This window comes from Danio rerio, chromosome 15, assembly GCF_049306965.1.
Source record: "Danio rerio strain Tuebingen ecotype United States chromosome 15, GRCz12tu, whole genome shotgun sequence".
Lineage (NCBI taxonomy): Eukaryota > Metazoa > Chordata > Actinopteri > Cypriniformes > Danionidae > Danio > Danio rerio.
Genome location: NC_133190.1, coordinates 18535772 through 18556045, shown reverse-complemented (window position 1 = coordinate 18556045; position 20274 = coordinate 18535772). Strand labels below are relative to the sequence as shown.

The 20274-nt window shown below is 36.6% G+C and overlaps 1 protein-coding gene across 6 annotated transcripts in view; it reads left to right on the top strand.

Moving 5' to 3' along the window:
- The first annotated feature begins 3451 nt into the window (after nt 1–3451).
- aldoca (aldolase C, fructose-bisphosphate, a) overlaps nt 3452–20274 on the top strand; it is a 41873-nt gene continuing 25050 nt past the window's right edge. For 2 of the 6 annotated variants that reach the window (XM_068213607.2, XM_073923312.1), the window contains exons 1-11: nt 3452–3632; nt 8021–8269; nt 8810–8893; nt 8986–9054; nt 9271–9340; nt 15809–15916; nt 18446–18486; nt 18669–18696; nt 19429–19518; nt 19660–19748; nt 19899–20009. In XM_068213607.2, coding sequence (XP_068069708.1) covers nt 3606–3632; nt 8021–8269; nt 8810–8893; nt 8986–9054; nt 9271–9340; nt 15809–15916; nt 18446–18486; nt 18669–18696; nt 19429–19518; nt 19660–19748; nt 19899–20009 — 966 coding nt within the window. In that variant the 5' untranslated portion in view covers nt 3452–3605. Of the gene's footprint in view, nt 3633–8020; nt 8270–8809; nt 8894–8985; nt 9055–9270; nt 9341–11120; nt 12187–15808; nt 15917–18100; nt 18487–18668; nt 18697–19428; nt 19519–19659; nt 19749–19898; nt 20010–20274 lie in introns of all 6 variants that reach the window. The other 4 variants (XM_068213608.2, XM_073923313.1, XM_073923311.1 and 1 more) reach the window with 3 other exon arrangements.

Below are 20274 nucleotides of genomic sequence, written 5' to 3'. Positions count from 1 at the left end.
TAAGATGGAGGCATTGAAGATTAATCTAAAGAATCTCGATGAACTCTGGAAGTCCTGCAAGAACGCTTTCTATGCCATTCCAGACGACTTTATTAATAAGTTATTTGAGTCATTGCAGAGATGTGTGGATGCAGTCGTCCAAGCTCATGGGAGAATATTCATTATTTTTCCACTGCACCATGACTTTATATTCTATACTGTACATTATTTCTGTTAAGTGACAAGACTTTTGTCTAAGCAAAGTAAGACCTTACTGTCCTAATTTAATAATTCATAATAAATCATCATTTATTTTGGTAAAAAAAAGCGTAATCTAGAAGCCTTTGCCTTTCTTATAAGCCACTTCTGATACCAAATGATCAACTGGAAGATGTTATTTGTTTTTTCTAAAACTTGGATAGGTGACAGTGGTGATAGTGTGTATAACATTGTACTTTCAAGATTGCAAATTTCTCACAATATCTGTTTACATCCTCATAGTGGCATGTATTATTGCGCTCATGTAAATTATGAAAATGTATTGCCATAGACAATGTATTTTGTGACGCCACAAAATAAACGTTAGAGCACAATATGAAATAATAAACTTAGTCAATACGCTGGATATGGTCATACTTCACAGCCCTCAGATTGCTTACCATGACACTTCTCTCTCAAACTGCATAGATGATAAAGGAGAAGCTGCGGTTGAAACCAGCCTCGGGCTCAGAGTCTCGAGGGAAAGCCACGGACGGTAAAACAGACAGCAGCCTCCAGCAGCAGGTGGAGGACGAGAAGGCCAGGCTTCTGATCGGCTTCAGCACGGCGGACAAGAGCTCCAGCAAAAAGAGCATCTTCAGTCGCCGCAAGTGAAACAGTTCGTGAGAGAAGATGTGGACTGTGATGAATAAATCAAGTCCAGAAACCCTCTCCGCTTCACCAGGGGTGCCTTTAGAAGTCCACGCTGGATGTGGACATGAAAACCAGCACCGGATGAGATGGAGTCATTCTATAGTCTAACATCAGGGCTGTACATTTAACATTTGGTTTTATGTACTGCTGTTGTGTGAGTCATTTACTGTACATATATTGGAGGATAACGTCCTTGTGGCTCCAGAGGGTGTCCCACAACTCAAAGGTTCATCTGTATTTTGTGATCAGTGTATTGTGACGCCTCTCCTGCTGGATCAGGAGACACTAGTGTTAGAATCTTGCTTGGAGCTGCAAGAAAAATCTGAACCGTGCGTGTACTGGAAAACCCATATAGTTCCACTGTATGTGAAGTTATGGATGATTAATCCACACTTTAGGGGAGTGTTAAATCCTACATGGTAATAGTTAGTTGACCACTGTTTTACTGTACTAACTACATAGTGCAATACAAAAGCGAATGGACCGTGTCATTGGGAAAGCATCTTGTTTTATGCCATTTTTGCGGCCGATCTGATTAATTAATGCTTTGTAATTTTAACACTATGGCACTTTTTACACAAAGTATTTTCTGATATTTTTGTATCTGTGCGTTATTTCTGGTATCGTTTCGATAATGTCTTCAGATGCTGCTGATTTTTTGCTTGTCAGCTTCAAAAGTCAAAGATGTTGAGCTTGAATGTTTAAAAATTGAGCACTATTTTGATTTTCTTTTTCTTCCCGCCCCACTGTATCAGGCATTGGGCCTAGTTATTGTTCTTTGTACAAATAATGGGAGGTATTCAATGTCACCACGCATGCAAATTAATATTTGTCTGTAAAATAAAAAAGCAGGCCCAAATGAGTCCTTCAGAAACTCTTATTTGTTCTTGTTTTATGTATCTACTGCTCATTAACACAAATTTCTCATCAGCTAATCACATGGCAGCGACTCAATGCATTTAGGCAAGTAGACATGGTCAAGACGATCTGCTGCAGTTCAAACCGAGCATCAGAATGTGGATGAAAGGTGATTTAAGTGACTTTGAACATGGCATGGTTGTTGGTGACAGACGAACTGGTCTGAGTATTTCAGAAACTGCTTATCTACTGGGATTTTCACGCACAACCATCTCTAGGGTTTACAGAGAATAGTCAGAAAAAGAGAAAATATCCAGTGAGCGGCAGTTCTGTGGGCGTAAATGCCTTGTTGATTCCAGAGGTCAGAGGAGAATTGCCAGACTGGTCCGAGCTATTAGAAAAACAACAGTAACTCAAGTAACGCACAACACATCCAACCTTGAACCTTGTCCAACCCTGTCTGATAAGAACAGGAACTTTAGGCTACAATTCGCACAGGCTCACCAAAATTACACAATAGAAGATTGGAAAAACGTTGCCTGGTCTGATGATGAGTCTCTATTTCTGCTACGACATTTGGATGGTAGGGTCAGAGTGTGGCATCAACAACATGAAAGCATGGAGGATCCATCCTGGCTTGTATCAATGGTTCAGGCTGGTGGTGGTGGTGGTGGTGTAATGGTGTGGGGGATATTTTCTTGGTACAATTTGGTCCCATTACCATTAGTACCAATTGAGCATCGTATCAATGCCACAGCCTACCTGAGTATTGTTGCTGACCATGTCCATCCCTTTATGACCACAGTGTACCCATCTTCTGATGGCTACTTCCAGCAGTACAACACGCCATATCATAAAGCATGAATCATCTCAGACTCATCTCAGGTTTCTTGAACATGACAATGAGTTCACTGTACTTAAATGGCCTCCACAGTCACCAGATTTCTATCCTATAGAGCACTTTTGGGATGTGGTAGAACAGGAGCTTCAAATCATGGATGTGTAGCTGACAAATCTGCAGCAACTGCTTGAGGATTAAGGCAGTTCTAAAGGGAAAAGGGGGTCCAAGCCAGTACTAGGTAGGTGTACCTAATAAGGTGGCCAGTGAGTGAAGGTATAACACAAGAAGTTGGTGAAATATGAGGACATTCCTGATGTCCTCATTTCGCAAAAAGCTCTTCTAAATAACACAGAATGGGTTTTTTTCAGAAAGTAAAACTACACAGTTTCCTGTGAGGGTTGATTTTAGGGGCAGGGTGAGGTTAGGGCAATAGAAAATACAGCTTGCACAGTATAAAAACAATTAAAAGCTATGTAATGTCCCCACAATTCACAAAAACAAACATTTGTGTGAGAATTGTTAGTGTTTTAGATAAAACTAAAAATCGTCGTAATTAACAGGAATACGTTAAACTTTTATAATGATAAAGATATGCGTGTTTTATTATAATACATTTGATCATAAATGTATTAATAATTTAGACAAAGATTATTAAAATTAGTCGGTGTAGCAAATACAATTGGAGATTATTAACACGGACCATTCACTGAACATTAGAAACAATAGTCGAATTACGTAATCAATCAGTGATGACGTTTCTGGCGTTTGAAGTACAATGCTGTGAGTGACTTATAGACTTGTTTATATGTTAATATTAATGAGTGGGCGGGTAGAGTCTTTCGATTCTACTGCATGTGTGTCAAAGCTTTGTACACTTGCTTGTTGAAATGGTTTGTGCTAAAGAAAAGAGGACCGAAGTCACTGACACGTGGTTCACTTTTTATTGAAGGACTTCTGTGGGGAAAGGTGGTTTTTAAGGAAGAACGTGTCGTTAATGTATTGTTTATAACATGCGATGGGCGGCGACGGGAGTAAAAATAAGGTAGGAGTGTTTATTGCTGTCACACCTCACATTGATGGAAAACGGACGAATGTTTTGTACTTGACGCAGCTGTACATAATTACAATTGTCTGATTTAAATATTGATTCATGAGACAAAAATAGAGGCTAAACTATCGATTTCATGAGGCAAAATTACACGGACACTTGAGATGTTGCCAGTCTTGGGTGTTGTTCAGTCAGTCAAATGTATTTGCTTAACAAAATGTTTACAACTGAACTGACAACAGAACTACCAGATGTGAAATCCACACAATATATATATATATATATTTTAAATGTGTATAGAAAAAAAAGAAAACATAATTAATTAAACGAATTTTTATTTTAGTTATGTCCTGTCATAGTTTTGGCATATTTTGCACAATTCATATATCGTCCACATTAACAAAAGTATGAATGTTGACATCACTAACATAGCAGGCCCGCAGGGGGGGTCGGGTGGTTCGAAAGAAAGACCCGCCCCTCACTGACAGGTTTAAAATTTGTCCCAGAAGCTCATTTGTCCTATTTTGATTGCTATGCCATCATAAATTGTGCAAATAACCCATCCAAAAAATGCTTTAAGACCAAGGGGAATCCTCTGGCAAATGCAAACAATAATTTTTCATGATGAGTCCAACATCTATCTGTGCAAGAAAACATATAATCTGACGTGTGAAGTCATCTTTCACTACTATATTGCTGTAATATGGAGAAAACATTTTTCCAGTAATTTTTATTCTAAATCTTGGACCTTATTCTTGAAAAAAAGCGTCCCATATTACAAATGTTTGAACACTTTTTTGGCTATTGTTGTGAAGCTCTTCATTATTAATATTTTTAATTGTTTTATTATTCAAAGAGCTAAATTGTGACTGAGGGAAGTCGAACATGCTGGCCAGTTTGTTATTTGACTATCAAATGACAATGACTACAGTTTTTAATTTTAAACTTTAACAGATTTCTATTTTTGTCTAATATTATATGATGTCATACATTTGTATTTTTTAAAAAAGAATTTTAATTTTTTTATTCATATTTCTTTATTAGAAATATTTAGGAAATATGTTTGGTACATCAAAAAGTGTGGTTATGATGAAAGCTAATCCAGCAAAAAATAGTGCTTAAATATCACAAAATTGCAGTATTTAATCATAATTAAATAGAATATGAGGCAAATAATTGCAAAAGGTTTACTTTTTGAGGAAAAAAAGAACCACCCCTTTCACCAGGCTGGCATAGACGCACACTCAGGGGAAAAATGAATGAATAATCATCCCTCACAATTGAATGTTTTCCACTACATATGCTAAAACATTATTAAAAATCTACCAAGTAATGTGTAAGTAGATTTTTTACATTTTTAGTGTGATTAGGAGAACACAATCCGTTAATATTTCAGCATTCCACCAACAGAAGGCAACAAATTACCAGCAGGGACCACTAGAGTGTCCACTAAAACCAATACAATTACCATTTTAGCCCTTTATAGCAGGTGTGCACAAACTTATTCTTATGAAGGGCCAAAAACCAACTTGATTGAGGCTAGTGGGTCGAAGGCAAATATAGATGCCATACTGTATTTTTTTTTACATTTTATAATGAACTTATTACTGTAAAAACAAAACAATCTCATTTATCACAGAATTACACTAGTTTTTGCCGATGTTTTCTGCATAGTCTTCTATCCATTGAGTGACAGTATTTACATTTTTAAAAATCTGATTCATTTACGACACTTATTTGAAACATTTCATTTCAGTTAATTTTTTTGTTGCTCAAGCAATAAAACAAACAAAACAGGTTATGTCAAAATAGAAATGAGGATCTCTGTTAAAAGCATTCGCCCCAATCCTCTTCATCATTTCCCCTCTTCTCTCAGATGGGATGGTGGGCCAAATCAATGGTTACAATGGGCCAACTTGGACCAGGGGGGCCTACTTAGGGCATCTCTGCTTTATAGGCACTCAATAAAATACCCATTATAAAAACCATAGAGTGTAACTGTGAGTTGTTTTTTTTACAAGACTTTTGAACTTTTATGACCTAAAAGAGGAAAAAAATCCACTTTATGAATTTATGATTTAAAAAAATCATAATGAAATAATATAATTCATGTCAATGAAGTTACCATATATATATATATATATATATATATATATATATATATATATATATATATATATATATATATATATATATATATATATATATATATATATATTTTATTTATTTATTTATTTATTTATTTATTTATTTATTAATATGCTCTTATTTAAACACTTCCTGACCACAAGATTTCCTACACCTTACTGTGATAAACATGGTCTGATGAAGAGCCATGTGCTTGAAAAGTTGCACATTTTGTGTCAGCCTTTTTAATTGAATAAATGTGCATTTTTGGAGCTTTGGTGTTGCCGCCTTTTGAATATATATTTTGCACTTTTTGTGTGTTTTGGCTAAGTACCTAGTTAAAAGTAATGTGCACGCTTTTGAACATTTTTTTTCCTGATAAAGTGTTAGCCAATAAAACTTAGATGTTCTTTGAGGATGTCGAATGTTTCTTTTTTAACAGGGTTGCTTGTAAATTTTACAATACATTTTAAAAAGACAATTTAAGAGATTACATTTACTGAGAAACGCTCTCGTTTTTGGAGATAGTAACTACCCAGGTAGCAAAGAATTCTCACACTTTTTTCATTTATTTATTTATTTGACCATAGCCTCACTCTTTTTATTCATTATTTTGCCGCAGCTTCGCTCTTTTTGTTTATTTTCTGCTGACTTGACCTTTTTTTTTAGTTTTTATTGTTAAGACATATAATATTGTTTTGATTATTTATGTAGGTGTACATATTTTATTTTTATTTTTTGTGTGACCGCCGTTACAAAGGACTGGATATCTATAAAGAATTTTGCACAGAATATATTCTCAGATATTGCAGGAAAGGACAATGTGATGTTTTAACGAATAGTGTTGTAGATTTAGCATTTGAAGTTCTAAGGCAGCTGTTTCCTTGAATAAAAAAAAAACATGGTAGTGTCATGATGTCAAATGAATTGGAAATGACGTTATTTTAATATAGTCAGTCGTGAACTGAGGTGGGCCGGACTAAAGCTTGAAACTCCAGGTCTGAAAAGGAGTCTCATTCCGGCCCTGGTGACATTAACATACAGTTGGTCAGAGTTATTAGCCCCCTTTTGATTTTATTTTATTTTTTCAAATATTCTCAAATGATGTTTAACAAAGGAAATTTTCACAGTATGTCTGATAATATTTTTTCTTCTGGAGAAAGTTTTATTTGTTTTATTTCGGCTAGATTAAAAGCAGTTATTAATTTTTTAAAAACCATTTTTGGGACGAAATTATTAGCCCCTTTAAGCTATTTTTTTTTAATAATCTACAGAACAAACCATCGTTATACAATAACTTGCCTTATTACCCTAACCTGCCTAGATCACCTTATTAATCTAGTTAAGCCTTTAAATGTCACTTTAAGCTGTATAGAAGGGTCTTATGTAAAATATCAAGTAAAATATTATTTACTGTTATTATGGCAAAGATAAAATAAATCCGTTATTAGAAATTAGTTTTTAAAACTATTATGATTAGAAATGTGCTGAAACAATCTTCCCTCCATTAAACAGAAATTGGTGAAAAAAAAAATAAACAGGGGCGCTAATAATTCAGGGGGGCTAATAATTCTGACTTCAACTGTATCTGGCCCAGTTTAGGACCAGTTATGGGTTATTAACTTGGCTGAAACTTGGTCCCAGATATGGTCCATGTTTGGCCCTTGTCTGGAAGCCAGAATTGGTCCATTCATGTACCGTAATTTACTGCAGCATGTGGGCCAAGCAAAAGCTGATTGTGTGAGCCAGAGAAATTTTGCTATGTGGGTAGAAATGTCCTCCATTTCACACATTCAACACATTCTCTAAATAAAAATATACTACAAAAGCCCAACCATCATGTTGCTGATGGTTATCGTAGTAACAGTATCTCATTACAGGCACGGGTGTTGGGTAGAGTAAATAGGTACAAATTACTTTCTGAAACATAACCTTTACACATTTTATGTATTAATGTATTCAAGCATAAATTTTGACTATAGATACAGAGCATATCAAAATGACCCATTTAGAAGGGGAACAAATTTAATTTAAGAGGTAACCTTTTAGTTTAGAGGGTTCTTTCTGGAAAAAAATATTATATTACCTAAACAAACAGTAATAAACCTAAAAATGACATATCATGGGACTCCCAGGTTTTTAAGAATGAGTTATCAAGAAAACAAACAACATTTGTAAAAGCCATTAGACATGATGTAGACAAAATATGGCTTTTTTGTTCAGTATTTATTTAGTGATGTGCTTATGTGCTACAGGCTTCTTCATCACTGGTGAAGAGGAGATCCCTGTCCTGTCACCAGGGCTTTCTGTCTGTCCCGGCTCAGCTTGTTCATCATGGTCTATTTAGACGCAGCGGCCAGTGCAGAGAATACCCTGTCTCTGAGCAATCACAGCCCTCAGACTCAAACCCCGAGGGTCCTCATGCGAACTGGACACTGCCGGGCTTTATTTCCATCTTCCTACCGGAGTTTCCTCACAGGTTTACTAGACAAGTGGATTTACAGGTACATCACTGGCACAAGCCATAATAAATGTTTCCACTTTTTACAGTGGAAAATTTTTTTTATGTTTCTTTGGTGCTTGACCAAAGCTAATCACATCTAAAACAATAGTTTGTTATGACATAAATATATATATTGATATATATATATGTCATGTATATAAATAATTATTTTTTATTGCCTTCAGAACAAACCACTGATTGCCTAATTCCAATGACCTAATTAACCTAGCTTGCCTTGTTAACCTAACTAATCTAGTTAAGCATGTCTGTCATCATTGCAAAAACAAAAGGAATAGGTTTTTAGTTATTACTTAAAAAAATTATCACGTTTAAAATTGGGTTTAAAAAAACTGTTTGTTAAACAACTCTTGGGAAATATTTGACAAGCAGTTAAAATTTCACAGGAGGTTTGTCTTCAACTGTATGTACTGTTTAATGATGCACATAAAATGCATTAAAGAGCCTCATTTCAGGAGTAGTCCCTTTAAATCCTTTGATTGAGGTCTGTTTTACCTTTATTGACTAATGATTCTTTTCTCAGATCCTTGGTTTTATAGCTAAAGGCTCGTTTGGTCCAATCCTGAAGGTGAAGGATGTGTCTAAAGAGGAGACCTATGCTGTTAAGGTGATTGTTCAGAATCCTCAGTCATTTAATGCGATATATCCAGCCCACTGCACCTCCTTTAATCCAGACTTTCTGCTGTCACTGTCGGTTAGGTTTTACCCAAAGCTGCGGTTCTGAGACACGGAGTCCTCCAGCAGTCCAAGGAGGAGGTGATCATTCAAGTGAGTCACACTGTCGGCCGGGGCTTGTCTGATCTGGTTCTAACTGCATCCACAGCGCCTACTTCCTCTCAGTCAATGCCCTATGAGCGTGCATGCACACATTTCATACTTCAATTGTTTTTGTTCGCGCAGTTGCCATTAGGATTTACTCCCACTTGCTCTCAGCGCCTGCGCTCATGTCCATCTCATTTTGTGTTGTCTACTGTTATGTTGTAGCGACAAGTCAGACATCCTTTCCTGCTCAGTCTGCGGGACTGTTGGCAGAGCCAGAGCAATCTCTTCATCAGTGAGTCACAGCACATACTAACTCTCATTCTGCTTATTTTCATGTGTTTCCAAGCAGGGGGCTTCACACTGGGGTTCGGGGGTCTTTACAGTTTTTACTCAATCGCTTTGGCTCAATTCCTGATTGAATTTTTTATTTTTCAAAACAAGAATTATTAGCTTATCGTTTACTTCAGATTGGCATTTCTTATTGATTTAAGCAAACTGCTTTGGTACACGTGTGCAAACAGTAAGTACAATTGTCATTTAACAAGGATCAAAACATTTCATTCAATTTATCTTTATTTTTCTAGCGCTTTTACAATGTAGATTACCATAGAACTTAACATAGAAGATTATAGTAAATTGAAACTGTGTCAGTCCAGTTTTCGGAGTTTAAGTTCAGTTCAGTTCAGTGTGGTTTAATTTTCACTGCTGAGAGTCCAAACACTGCAGAGCAAGCCACAAACCAAACAAGCAGTGGTAGTTCTAGCTTGAATAGCACCCTGGGCGAACCACCCCATATACCCCCCCACCCGGAAGGTTACATCTGGTTAATATAAAAAAGGACCATTAAACATGTACATTTTTTAAAAAGTTTATTTTTTTACCCAAACTTTGGGTAAAATCTGGACAAAACCAGAACTGGAATTATTAAAAAAAATATTAATATTTATTATAAATAAAATTATTATTATTACTGTTGGGGTTGTTGTTGGTGTACAATTATTATTCTAAATGAATAACAGAAATCAATCCTAAATATAACTAGAAAACAATGTAAAGACAAAACTGGACTGATATGCTAAGATCACTTGAGAAATCTTTTGCATGAATATTCATTTTGACAATTCTATAAATTCCAAACAATATGTTTTTTCATAAAATTATCCGTTCATCTTAGACTCGACGCAACGCCGAGAATTAATGTAGTCTTTACTTCCCTGACTCTTTATCTCTACTTTCTACTTCATGGCCATGCTTAGTCAAAATAAAATCATTCATTCATTCATTTTCTTTTCGTCTCAATCCCTTTATTAATCTGGGGTCGCCACAGCAAAATGAACCGCCAACTTATCCAGCATATGTTTTAAGCAGCGGATACCCTTCCAGTTCCAACCCATCTTTAGGAAACATCCATACACACTTATTCACACTCATACACTACAGACAATGTAGCCTACCCAATTCACCTGTACCGCATGTCTGGACTATGGGGGAACCTGGAGCACCCGGAGGAAACCCATGCGAACGCAGGGAGAACATGCAAACACCACACAGAAACGCCAACTGACCCAGTCGAGGCTCAAACCAGTGACCTTCTTGCTGTGAGGCGACAGCACTATACTGCGCCACTGCATCACCCCAATAAAATCATCATCATATCATATAAACTTCAGTTTCGACAACAAGCAAAACTCGCTGCGTGTCGACACCTCGTGTCAAAGTATGAGCATGAGCGGTGTGTGTTTTATCGGCATGCATGTAAACAACTGGGATTCATCCTGGGATCAAGAGCAGCATGGGTGAGGTGCGCGGGGATGGTTCTAAGTGTGCATCCATCAGTTTGCTTGCACCAGTATTGTTTTTGTTGCACAGAGAAAAACAAACTTGTGCTTACAACAGACGCCAAATATGAATGGCCTCTAACATCTTTATCCTGGGATTAGCCTACCACTCTTGGAATTAATACACTTGCATAAAATAAATTGTATCTCAAAGCATACTGAGGCACTTTTGATTTTAGCGGAGCACGTTTTTGTTTTTTCTTTCTTTTGCACCATCCCCCCTTCCTGCCACAGCAAGATGCCGCCCTGGGCGATCACCCATATTGCCCAATGCCTAAATCAGCCAGTGCATGCAAGCCAGTGGAGACAGCGGCGAGGAACAAACTTCACCAACTGACGATGTGAAGAGAAACCAGGCTCAGCTGGCACATTTCTCCTATGGCCAAACTCCTTGTGCAGAGCTGCAGTCTAGGCGCCGGAGGCTGGAGAAAGCTGGACGTCCATCGTGGAGAAGCTGCAGGGAAGAGAGTGTTCACCGGCTGGTGTACAGGCTGGCCCTTTAAGATCAATGCGAAGACTCGTCTGTCACTGGGGTCTTACAGGAATCAGTCTCATGCTCTCCACTCCTCCATGACCACCACAAAAGCTGCTCAGGATACGGCCTGATCCAGAATTGTGGAAACCTCAGGAATAATAATAAAAAAAAAACAGACTAACATGAGCACAGATGCCTTTCAAATTATAATGTCTTTTGGTAAATGTTGTCAGCTCAGGTTGCCCTAAATAATGCAGACTTACAATCCTTTAGAGGATTTGGATTTCAAAAGTGTTTGTGTTTTATGTATACTAATGCTAGTTTCATCAAAGTTGTCCAAAACTATTCAGCAACACCCATTCTTGTCTTACAGTAGGACAATATTCACTTCAAATGTTGACTACTGTATTTGTAGATGCAATCACTATCTTTTTTTATAGGATAGATTAGGATAAACTTTATTTGTCTTGAGAAAATTTGTCTTGGGCAAAAAGGAGCTACAACATTGCTCTAAACAGACAGTAAAATAAATAAAACAAACAGAACAATTAAGAACAAACAATTAAGAACATACATTGTTTAAAAGATAAGACTGTATATAAATATTCATTCATTCATTCATTCATTTTCTTGTTGGCTTAGTCCCTTTATTAATCCGGGTTCGCCACAGTATGAACCGCCAACTTATCCAGCAAGTTTTTAAGCAGAGGATACCCTTCCAGCCGCAACCCATCTCTGGGAAACATCCACATACACATTCACACACACACACACACTCATACACTACGAACAATTTAGCCTACCCAATTCACCTGTATACTGCACGTCTTTGGACTGTGGGGGAAACCGGAGCACCCGGAGGAAACCCACGCGAAGGCAGGGAGAACATGCAATCTCCACATTGGAACGCCAACTGAGCCGAGGTTCAACCCAGCGACCTTCTTGCTATGAGGCGACAGCACTATACCTACTGCGCCACTGCTTCGCCCCTTGTATATAAATATGAAATATATTAAACACAGAACCCAGTCAGGTGCTAATGTTCTACATATGCACTGTTATTGGTAGAGTTCAACAGTTTTATCAAGGTAGGTACAAACAAAAGCTTCAGTCTATTGGTTTTACACATTCTCAGTCTTTTTCCTGATGGTAACAGCTGATATTCACTGAAAAGAGGATGTTTGTTTATGAGAATGAAGAACATCCAAAATCCTAAACTGCAGCATCATGCTTATGGCAATTGGAAGACTTGTAATCTCTGGCGTGACCAACAAGAGTGACAGGTTGTTCACCAAGAATATTCCTTTCATGGATGTTCATTTTTTTTAGTCTTTTCTGCATTTGTGGTAACATAAGAAATATGAAATGTACAATACAGTAATTGAACACGCAAGATTGCACTTTACATGTGATACATTCTTCAAAAATGAATGCACTTTATAAGCACAAATGTTCCTATATATTTTTTCTATGTACTATTGACTCTTCTTAACAAATATATGATTTTTTAAAGCTTAATTTCCATGGTTGCCTGTCATGGATGAAAGAAGTAATCAAAAAAGCTAATCATTTTGAGCAGTGCAGCTTACACCATGACAAATACACTTTATGTTTTGGTTGCCTTGGCCAAATTACTGACACAATAAGTAGGTTTTACAGCATGAATGAAATGTTTTTGGGCGAGTAACTACATTTTGCAGATGTGCTATAAAATACTGAAGTTCCAGCAAACTGTTTTAAGATTTGCTAACACAGTTTAGAGAATGTTAAGGCTGTTTCGAAAAATGTGCCAAAGCAATTGAGAAAAATTGTAACATATACACTGTATGTCAAAGATAACCATCTAAAAATGTGTCAAATGTATAATAGTTTCTATTTTTTGCTAAAAAAAACTAATTAACGTTTCCTATAGGATGCTTTACAATATTATATCTGTGTGTATAAATTAGATTAGTCAGAACTGAAGCCAAATCTGGAGCTGATTTAACAAAATAACTTGTGACAAAGGTCAAAAACTAGTACATTCAACAACAAAAAACTATACATTTTAGTTAAATATTTGTCATTTGTAATTTTCCCCCAATATTTTACATGAATTTAAATGTATTATCTATCTAGTTCTAAAGATGTTTGGTGACTAAAATATTATTGTAATAAATATGTCTGTTTAATTAACCTGTTTTGTTGAAATGCACCAAAATATGTTACCATTATTTCAGTATTTACTGAAATATGGATAAAAATATTCCTTTTCAAAATGGGGTGCACTCATTTATGTTGAGCACTATATAACTATATATAGCAGGGGTGACGCGGTGGCGCAGTAGGTAGTGTTGTCACCTCACAGCAAGAAGGTCACTGGTTCAAGCCTTGGCTGGGTCAGTTTGCGTGGGTTTCCGGGTGCTCCAGTTTCCCCCACAAGTCCAAAGACATGCAGTTCAGGTGAATTAGGTAAGCTAAAATTGTCCCATAGCTGAGGCTCGAACCAGCAACCTTCTTGCTGTGAGGCGAAATCTTTCTTTCTTTTTAAGAGATTGTCATGGTTATAGCTATATAATCATATTGACATGAGCAGAAATGAACGGATTCAGAAACTAACAGAAGCATCAGAAAATATGGAATAGGCTACCATAAAAGGTGCAAATTTGACACAGTTTTGCGATCTTAAAAGGCTTCATAGACTTAAAATAAAATGGTCTATTGTTGCACAAATTTGTGAGCATGCAGCATTATGTATTGCAGACAGACCATTAATGACGATACTATCATTTACAAATTACAGTAGCACCGCCAGTATTTTGGAGCCATAGTATCAGATTCTACCATAGTACCTGTGAACTGTGCAACCCTAATATATATATTTATACGTTTCATTTTTCTGATTCATTTCTGATTAGTTTAATATTGTATATAGTTTCATTTATTAATAATGGAATTAAATTAAGTTCATTTAATTACTTATTACAATGACGTATATATATTTAACTTTAAATGATACATTTTTTTACTTTGCATCTTTTTAAAATGACATGCTTTTAAATGACATTTTTCCAAATTGCAAATAAGTCTTTATTCATGAAAAAATGATAAATAAATAGTCTAAATTATAATTACTTCAAATAAAATATATTTGTTATATTATAAATATACAGTTTATATATTTGACATATTTTATAAAGGCTTCAAACAGTAAAGTTATTTGAACATTTGAAAATATTTGTAATGGTAAAGTCTAGATTGGATACAAAGATAGTTGGAAGTGCGATATGCACATCAATATAGCAGCATTTTTTATGACACTGTATAACAATAATGAATATTTTTACAGTACTGTGACGGTTGGGTTAAGGGATAGGGTAGGGGTAAATGTTAAAAAAATACAATTCATTGGGTAATTTAATAGATAGCATAAATAATACACAGTACAACTACTGTTTTTACATTACTGTGACGTTTGGGTTTAGGGTTGGGGTGGACGTTAAAAAATACAATAAATGGGAAATCTAATAAATAATATACATAATTTTCGTTAATTTCTGACCACAACCAAATCTGATCTAGCAACAACCATTTGAAACCATGCTGCGAAATACAGGGAGGTTTGGGGGGATTGACTGAGGTACATATCAGTTCTTTAATACTGAGAAATATTCACTCTATTTATTTTAAATAATAATATTCAAAATTAAAATATTAGATAATATAAATATACATTTGATCACCCCTATTAATTGGAAGAAATTGGAAGGTCTAGGGCACCGATAGACATTGTGTTCACAAGACTCCTAAAATACTTGTTTGTAAAGTCAAATTAGATGCATAATAATATTTGTAGTCTGACCTACTGTAACATCTGAAATGGCTAATCAGAGAATACTGTGTCAGAATACACTAAATATCCCCCCAAATGCTGTAAATTTAAATACGTTTTATTAATAAACTAGAAGTGATTAAAAATAAAAACATGACAGAAGCATGTATTAAACAAACTAACTGAAAAAGGTTGACCCCCTGATCGTCAGTGTATAATCCACACACTGTTTGAAACCCCTTCTTTAATAGAAAATTTGTAACAAAAAGTCGTTTATTTATTGTGCCAAACTACATTATTAATTCTATCCAATTTATCTGTTTCGTTTGATATATTTTCATACCTAAACCTTTCCCTCCGTGCATTCTTCCCTCCACATCCATTGGCCTGTGTGATTTCAGAGACTTAATCATTGTGTTGTGTCTTCTTCCTTTTTGACGTCTCCCTCAGTGACCTTGTGACAGACTGAAATTGTGTCACGGTCTTGTGATTATGTTCAGAAATGCCGTCTCCAGACCACATCAAGCCCGAATGAAGTTTGATCTAGAAAAGGTGGTCTGAAGGTCAGGCAATCAGTCTGCTGTCACATCGTCTCAGTCATGTTTTCTGCCTTGTGTGTGTGTGTGTTGTGTTCAGTGTGTGATTACTGTAGCACTGGAGATCTCTACACTTACTGGACACTGAAGGGCTTGTTTGAGGAGACGGACGTTCGAGTGTTTGCTGCTGAATTGGGCTCTGCTTTAGGTGAGTTTTGGTATTCAATGTCCATTCAAGCCAGGCATTGTTCATAATCTAGGGGTATGAGTAATTTTGGGCTTGCCTATATACAGTATACAGTGCTGTGTAAAAGCTTTAGGCCAACATTAAATCTGTTTTTTTTACTGACTATATAATGAATATATGTGACCCTTTTTCACAAAACCAGACATAAATGTAATTGTTTTGTCAATTTTCTTTAAATTGAGATTTATATAGGGTGAATAAATTATCTTTCAGTTGATGTATGTTTTGTTAGAATAGAAGTTAGATTACAGTTGGAATAATTTTGGCTTAATTGTTGGAGACAGGCTGCTTGCCTTGGTTTTTGAGCTGCATTTCTACCAGTGTTGTTAGCAATATTGTCTGAATTGGAGAAATTATGAATGTTGAAAAGATTCCTTCTGGGAAGGACTTTAGTGGATAGATAGACAGACAGACAGACACAGACAGACAGACAGACAGACAGACAGACAGACAGACAGACAGACAGACAGACAGACATAGACAGACAGACAGACAGACAGACAGACAGACAGACAGACAGACAGACAGATAGATAGATAGATAGATAGATAGATAGATAGATAGATAGATAGATAGATAGATAGATAGATAGATAGATAGATAGATAGATAGATAGATAGATAGATAGATAGATGAAAAAATGTGTGTGGAAGATGGATGGATGGATGGATAGAAAGAAAGTAAGAAAGAAAGAAAAGAAAAGAAAAGAAAAAAGAAACCAGCTGATGATTTAAAGACAGTCATGAGTGACCTCCACAGTGTCCAGACCTGAATATTATAGAGGCTATATGAAATCACCTGGATAGAAAATAAAGATATGACACAAACCTAAAGAAGAACTCTGGAAAGTGCTAAAATAATCCTGACATTACACAGCACATTATTTCAGTAAATGTCAGGACAATTAGAGCAAAGCAGTTCAAGCTGTGCTTGGTGCCAAGTGAAGTCACTTTAAACATTGGCTTTAGCTTGAAGAGGAAATGTTATGCTGTTTTTTGTACATCCTTGATTTTCTGTTTGTTTTAATAAAGAGACTGATTGATTATCTTTTGTGCCAAAGTGTTAGGCCAACAATGCTAGTATAGAGCTTAGAACTTTTGCACAGTACTGTATGTACAGTCAAACCCTTAGCGTGACTGTATATTGATGCTTTACTTGATTTTAAAAGGAAACACTGTTTTTTCATGCAGCTGTCAAGTTTGACATATTGAGCTTTTTAGCTTTTCATGTCAAAATGTTCTCAGTCTTATGTAATGGAGACCTCCGAAATAAATTTACATTCATTCATTTAGCAAATGGTTTCATCCAAAGCTACTTACAAATTAAGATAAAAGTTGAACAAAAATTGACTTGTTCGTTTTTTCCCCTCCAAGCAAACTGAGAGAGCAATCTCAGAATTGCACAATGTTTTTTAAGAAGCATGTGCTGCTTATAAAGTGTCTGCTGCATATGGAGAGGAGAGAGTGTGTTACCTACACGTGGTTTGTCAAGCCCACTCACTTGTGTGAAGCACACTCAGAATTGTACTGTATTTTTTAAATAAACAAGATGTTAGGTGCATACGGAGAGAAGTTTTGTTGCATTTCATCAATTTATGTTGCTTGATTTCAATTACATTACATATTTTTAAAGAATTTAAAGAAAAAAAAATCTTTTTAGCAGCACTTACTCCATACCTCACAGTTTTATTTATGTCTGTGCACTGAAGTCGTTTTTATCTTTATCAAAGGATTTGTTCATACTTAATTTGGTTGATTATATACAACCTTTGATTCTACAAAAATAAATATTGTAAATTCTCCTTTGTAAAAAAACTATATCATTTGACTAATATTCATAAAAAAAAGAAACAAAATGTGTACAGCTGACTTCATTCAGTGTTTAGATTTTTGTGCTAGTAAAGTATGCAATTTAGTGCAGATTTAATAAAACGATGCTCACTTGCATATGCTGCATATATATTTAAATTTGACATCATAGATCATGGCGAGGCAGTGGCGTAGTAGGTAGTGCTGTTGCCTCACAGCAAGAAGGTTGCTGGGTCGCTGGTTCAAACCTCGGCTCAGTTGGCGCTTCTGTGTGGAGTTTGCATGTTCTCCCTGCCTCTGCGTGGGTTTCCTCCGGGTGCTCCGGTTTCCCCCACAGTCCAAAGATGCGGTACAGGTGAATTGGGTAGGCTAAATTGTCTGTAGTGTGTGGATGTTTTCCAGAGATGGATTGCGGCTGGAATGGCATCAGCTGTGTAAAAACTTGCTGGATAAGTTGGAGGTTCATTCTGCTGTGGCGACCCTGGATTAACAAAGGGACTAAGCCGACAAGAAAATGAATGAATGAATCATAGATCATTTTTAATTCAACAAACTTTGCAATTATTAAACTTATCAACTATGGAAATATGGTGATAAATTGCGTTAACATTCGGATACATACAAAGTGTTGTTTTGTATCAACGACAGTCAAAGTTGTCTCCATTTTCTTTTTCAATTCCAGGTTTTCTGCACAACTTTGGAATAATACACAGAGATGTGAAGGTATGTTACTTACAACAATGTGTTTTTATTGAGATTCATTCAAGATTCTGACAGAAAATTGTAACAAGCTGAGCATGAAACATTTTTATAGAGGAAAATTAGACTTTTTATGATTTTACAAGTTTCTGTTTAAATAAATAACAAAATCCATCCTATAAACGGCACTACTATGTCTTAAACAGATGGAGAACATTCTTCTGACTGATAAAGGTAAAGCTGATCTAACATGGATGGATGGATGGATGGATGGATGGATGGATGGATGGATGGATGAATGGATAGAAAAAGTGTATGGAGGACAGATGGGTGGATGGATGGATGATTAAAAGAAAAAGTATGTGGAGGGGGGAAGGATGGATGGATAAATGGAAAAAGTGTGTGGGGGGATAGATGGATGGAAGAATGAATGGATAGAAAAGGTGTGTGGAGGGACAGATGGATAGAAATAGTGTGTGGGGGCTGATGGATGGATGGAAGGATGGATGGATAGAAATAGTGTGTTGGGGCGCAGATAGATGGATTGATGGATGGATGGATGGATGGATGGATAGAAAAGGTGTGTGGAGAGACTATAGGTGGATGCATGGATGGAAAAAAGTCTGTGGGGTGCAGATGGATGGATGAATGGATGGGTGGATAGAAAAGGTGGATGGAGGGACAGATAGATGGATGCATGGATGGATAGATAGAAAAAAGTGTGTGTGTGTGTGTGTGTTGGGGGGTAGATGGATGGATATAAATAATGTGTGTGTGTCGGGAAGGGGGGGGGGTGTTCAATGGATTGATGGATGGATGGATGGATGGATGGAGAGAAAAAAGTGTGTGTGTGAGGAGGGGACAGATTTAAGTGTACATTTCAAATGCCCATCTGCACTGTAAACCCTGCTTTAGCTCTTTGCGTAGAGAATTCTGGAATAGAAATGTTCATGCTGTGTCATTTAGGTCACCTCCGCCTGACTGATTTTGGTCTGTCTCGCCGTCTCGAGCGTGGGGAACGAGCTTTTACTATCTGCGGCACAATACAGTACATGGGTGAGAGACACCCGCTTAGAGCAGACACTGTGTTTACCATTAAGTAGATCTGGCAGTAACTAAAGACATATGTAGCCCAAAGCAGATGAGCTATTTCTGTCCAAAACGTCTATGTAATTACATGATCTGGTCATTAAACAGCTCCTGAGGTCCTGAGCGGGGGTCCGTACAGCCATGCGGCAGATTGGTGGTCTCTTGGGATTCTTCTCTACGCATTAGCCACTGGAGAGGTAGCACAAACCATAATGAAGATTATACTTGATAAACGTGTCCTAAAATCACCTCTGAAGAAAAGTCTGGTTGCCAGCAACGTGTAGAAAGAGTGACAGGCGGCTTGTAGAAACCCATGTGTGTGTTTTCTCTATTGTTGTGATTTGTAGTTTCCTCTGGCAGCAGAAGTAGATCACGCTGTAATGCTGAGCAGAGTCAGTGAGGGCCTGTATGAGATGCCTGTGAGCCTCAGTCCTGCTCTGGCCTTCCTGCTTATAGAGGTGAGCTGCTACGCACATCATAACCATTATAACCACTTGTATAACTCTCTTCACAACAACACAGACACAGGCTGGTTCTTCAGAACATCCGTTTTATATTTACAAGTTGTCCTCTTAATATCCTTTGACGCAGTGAGAACTGTATTGGTAAACGAACAGTACAAGCACATCAGAAATTATACAATGGTTGTCGCATACATTAAACAAGCAAACAAATACCTCATTGGTTGCTTATCATAAAATAAGGATGCTTGTGTTACTAAAA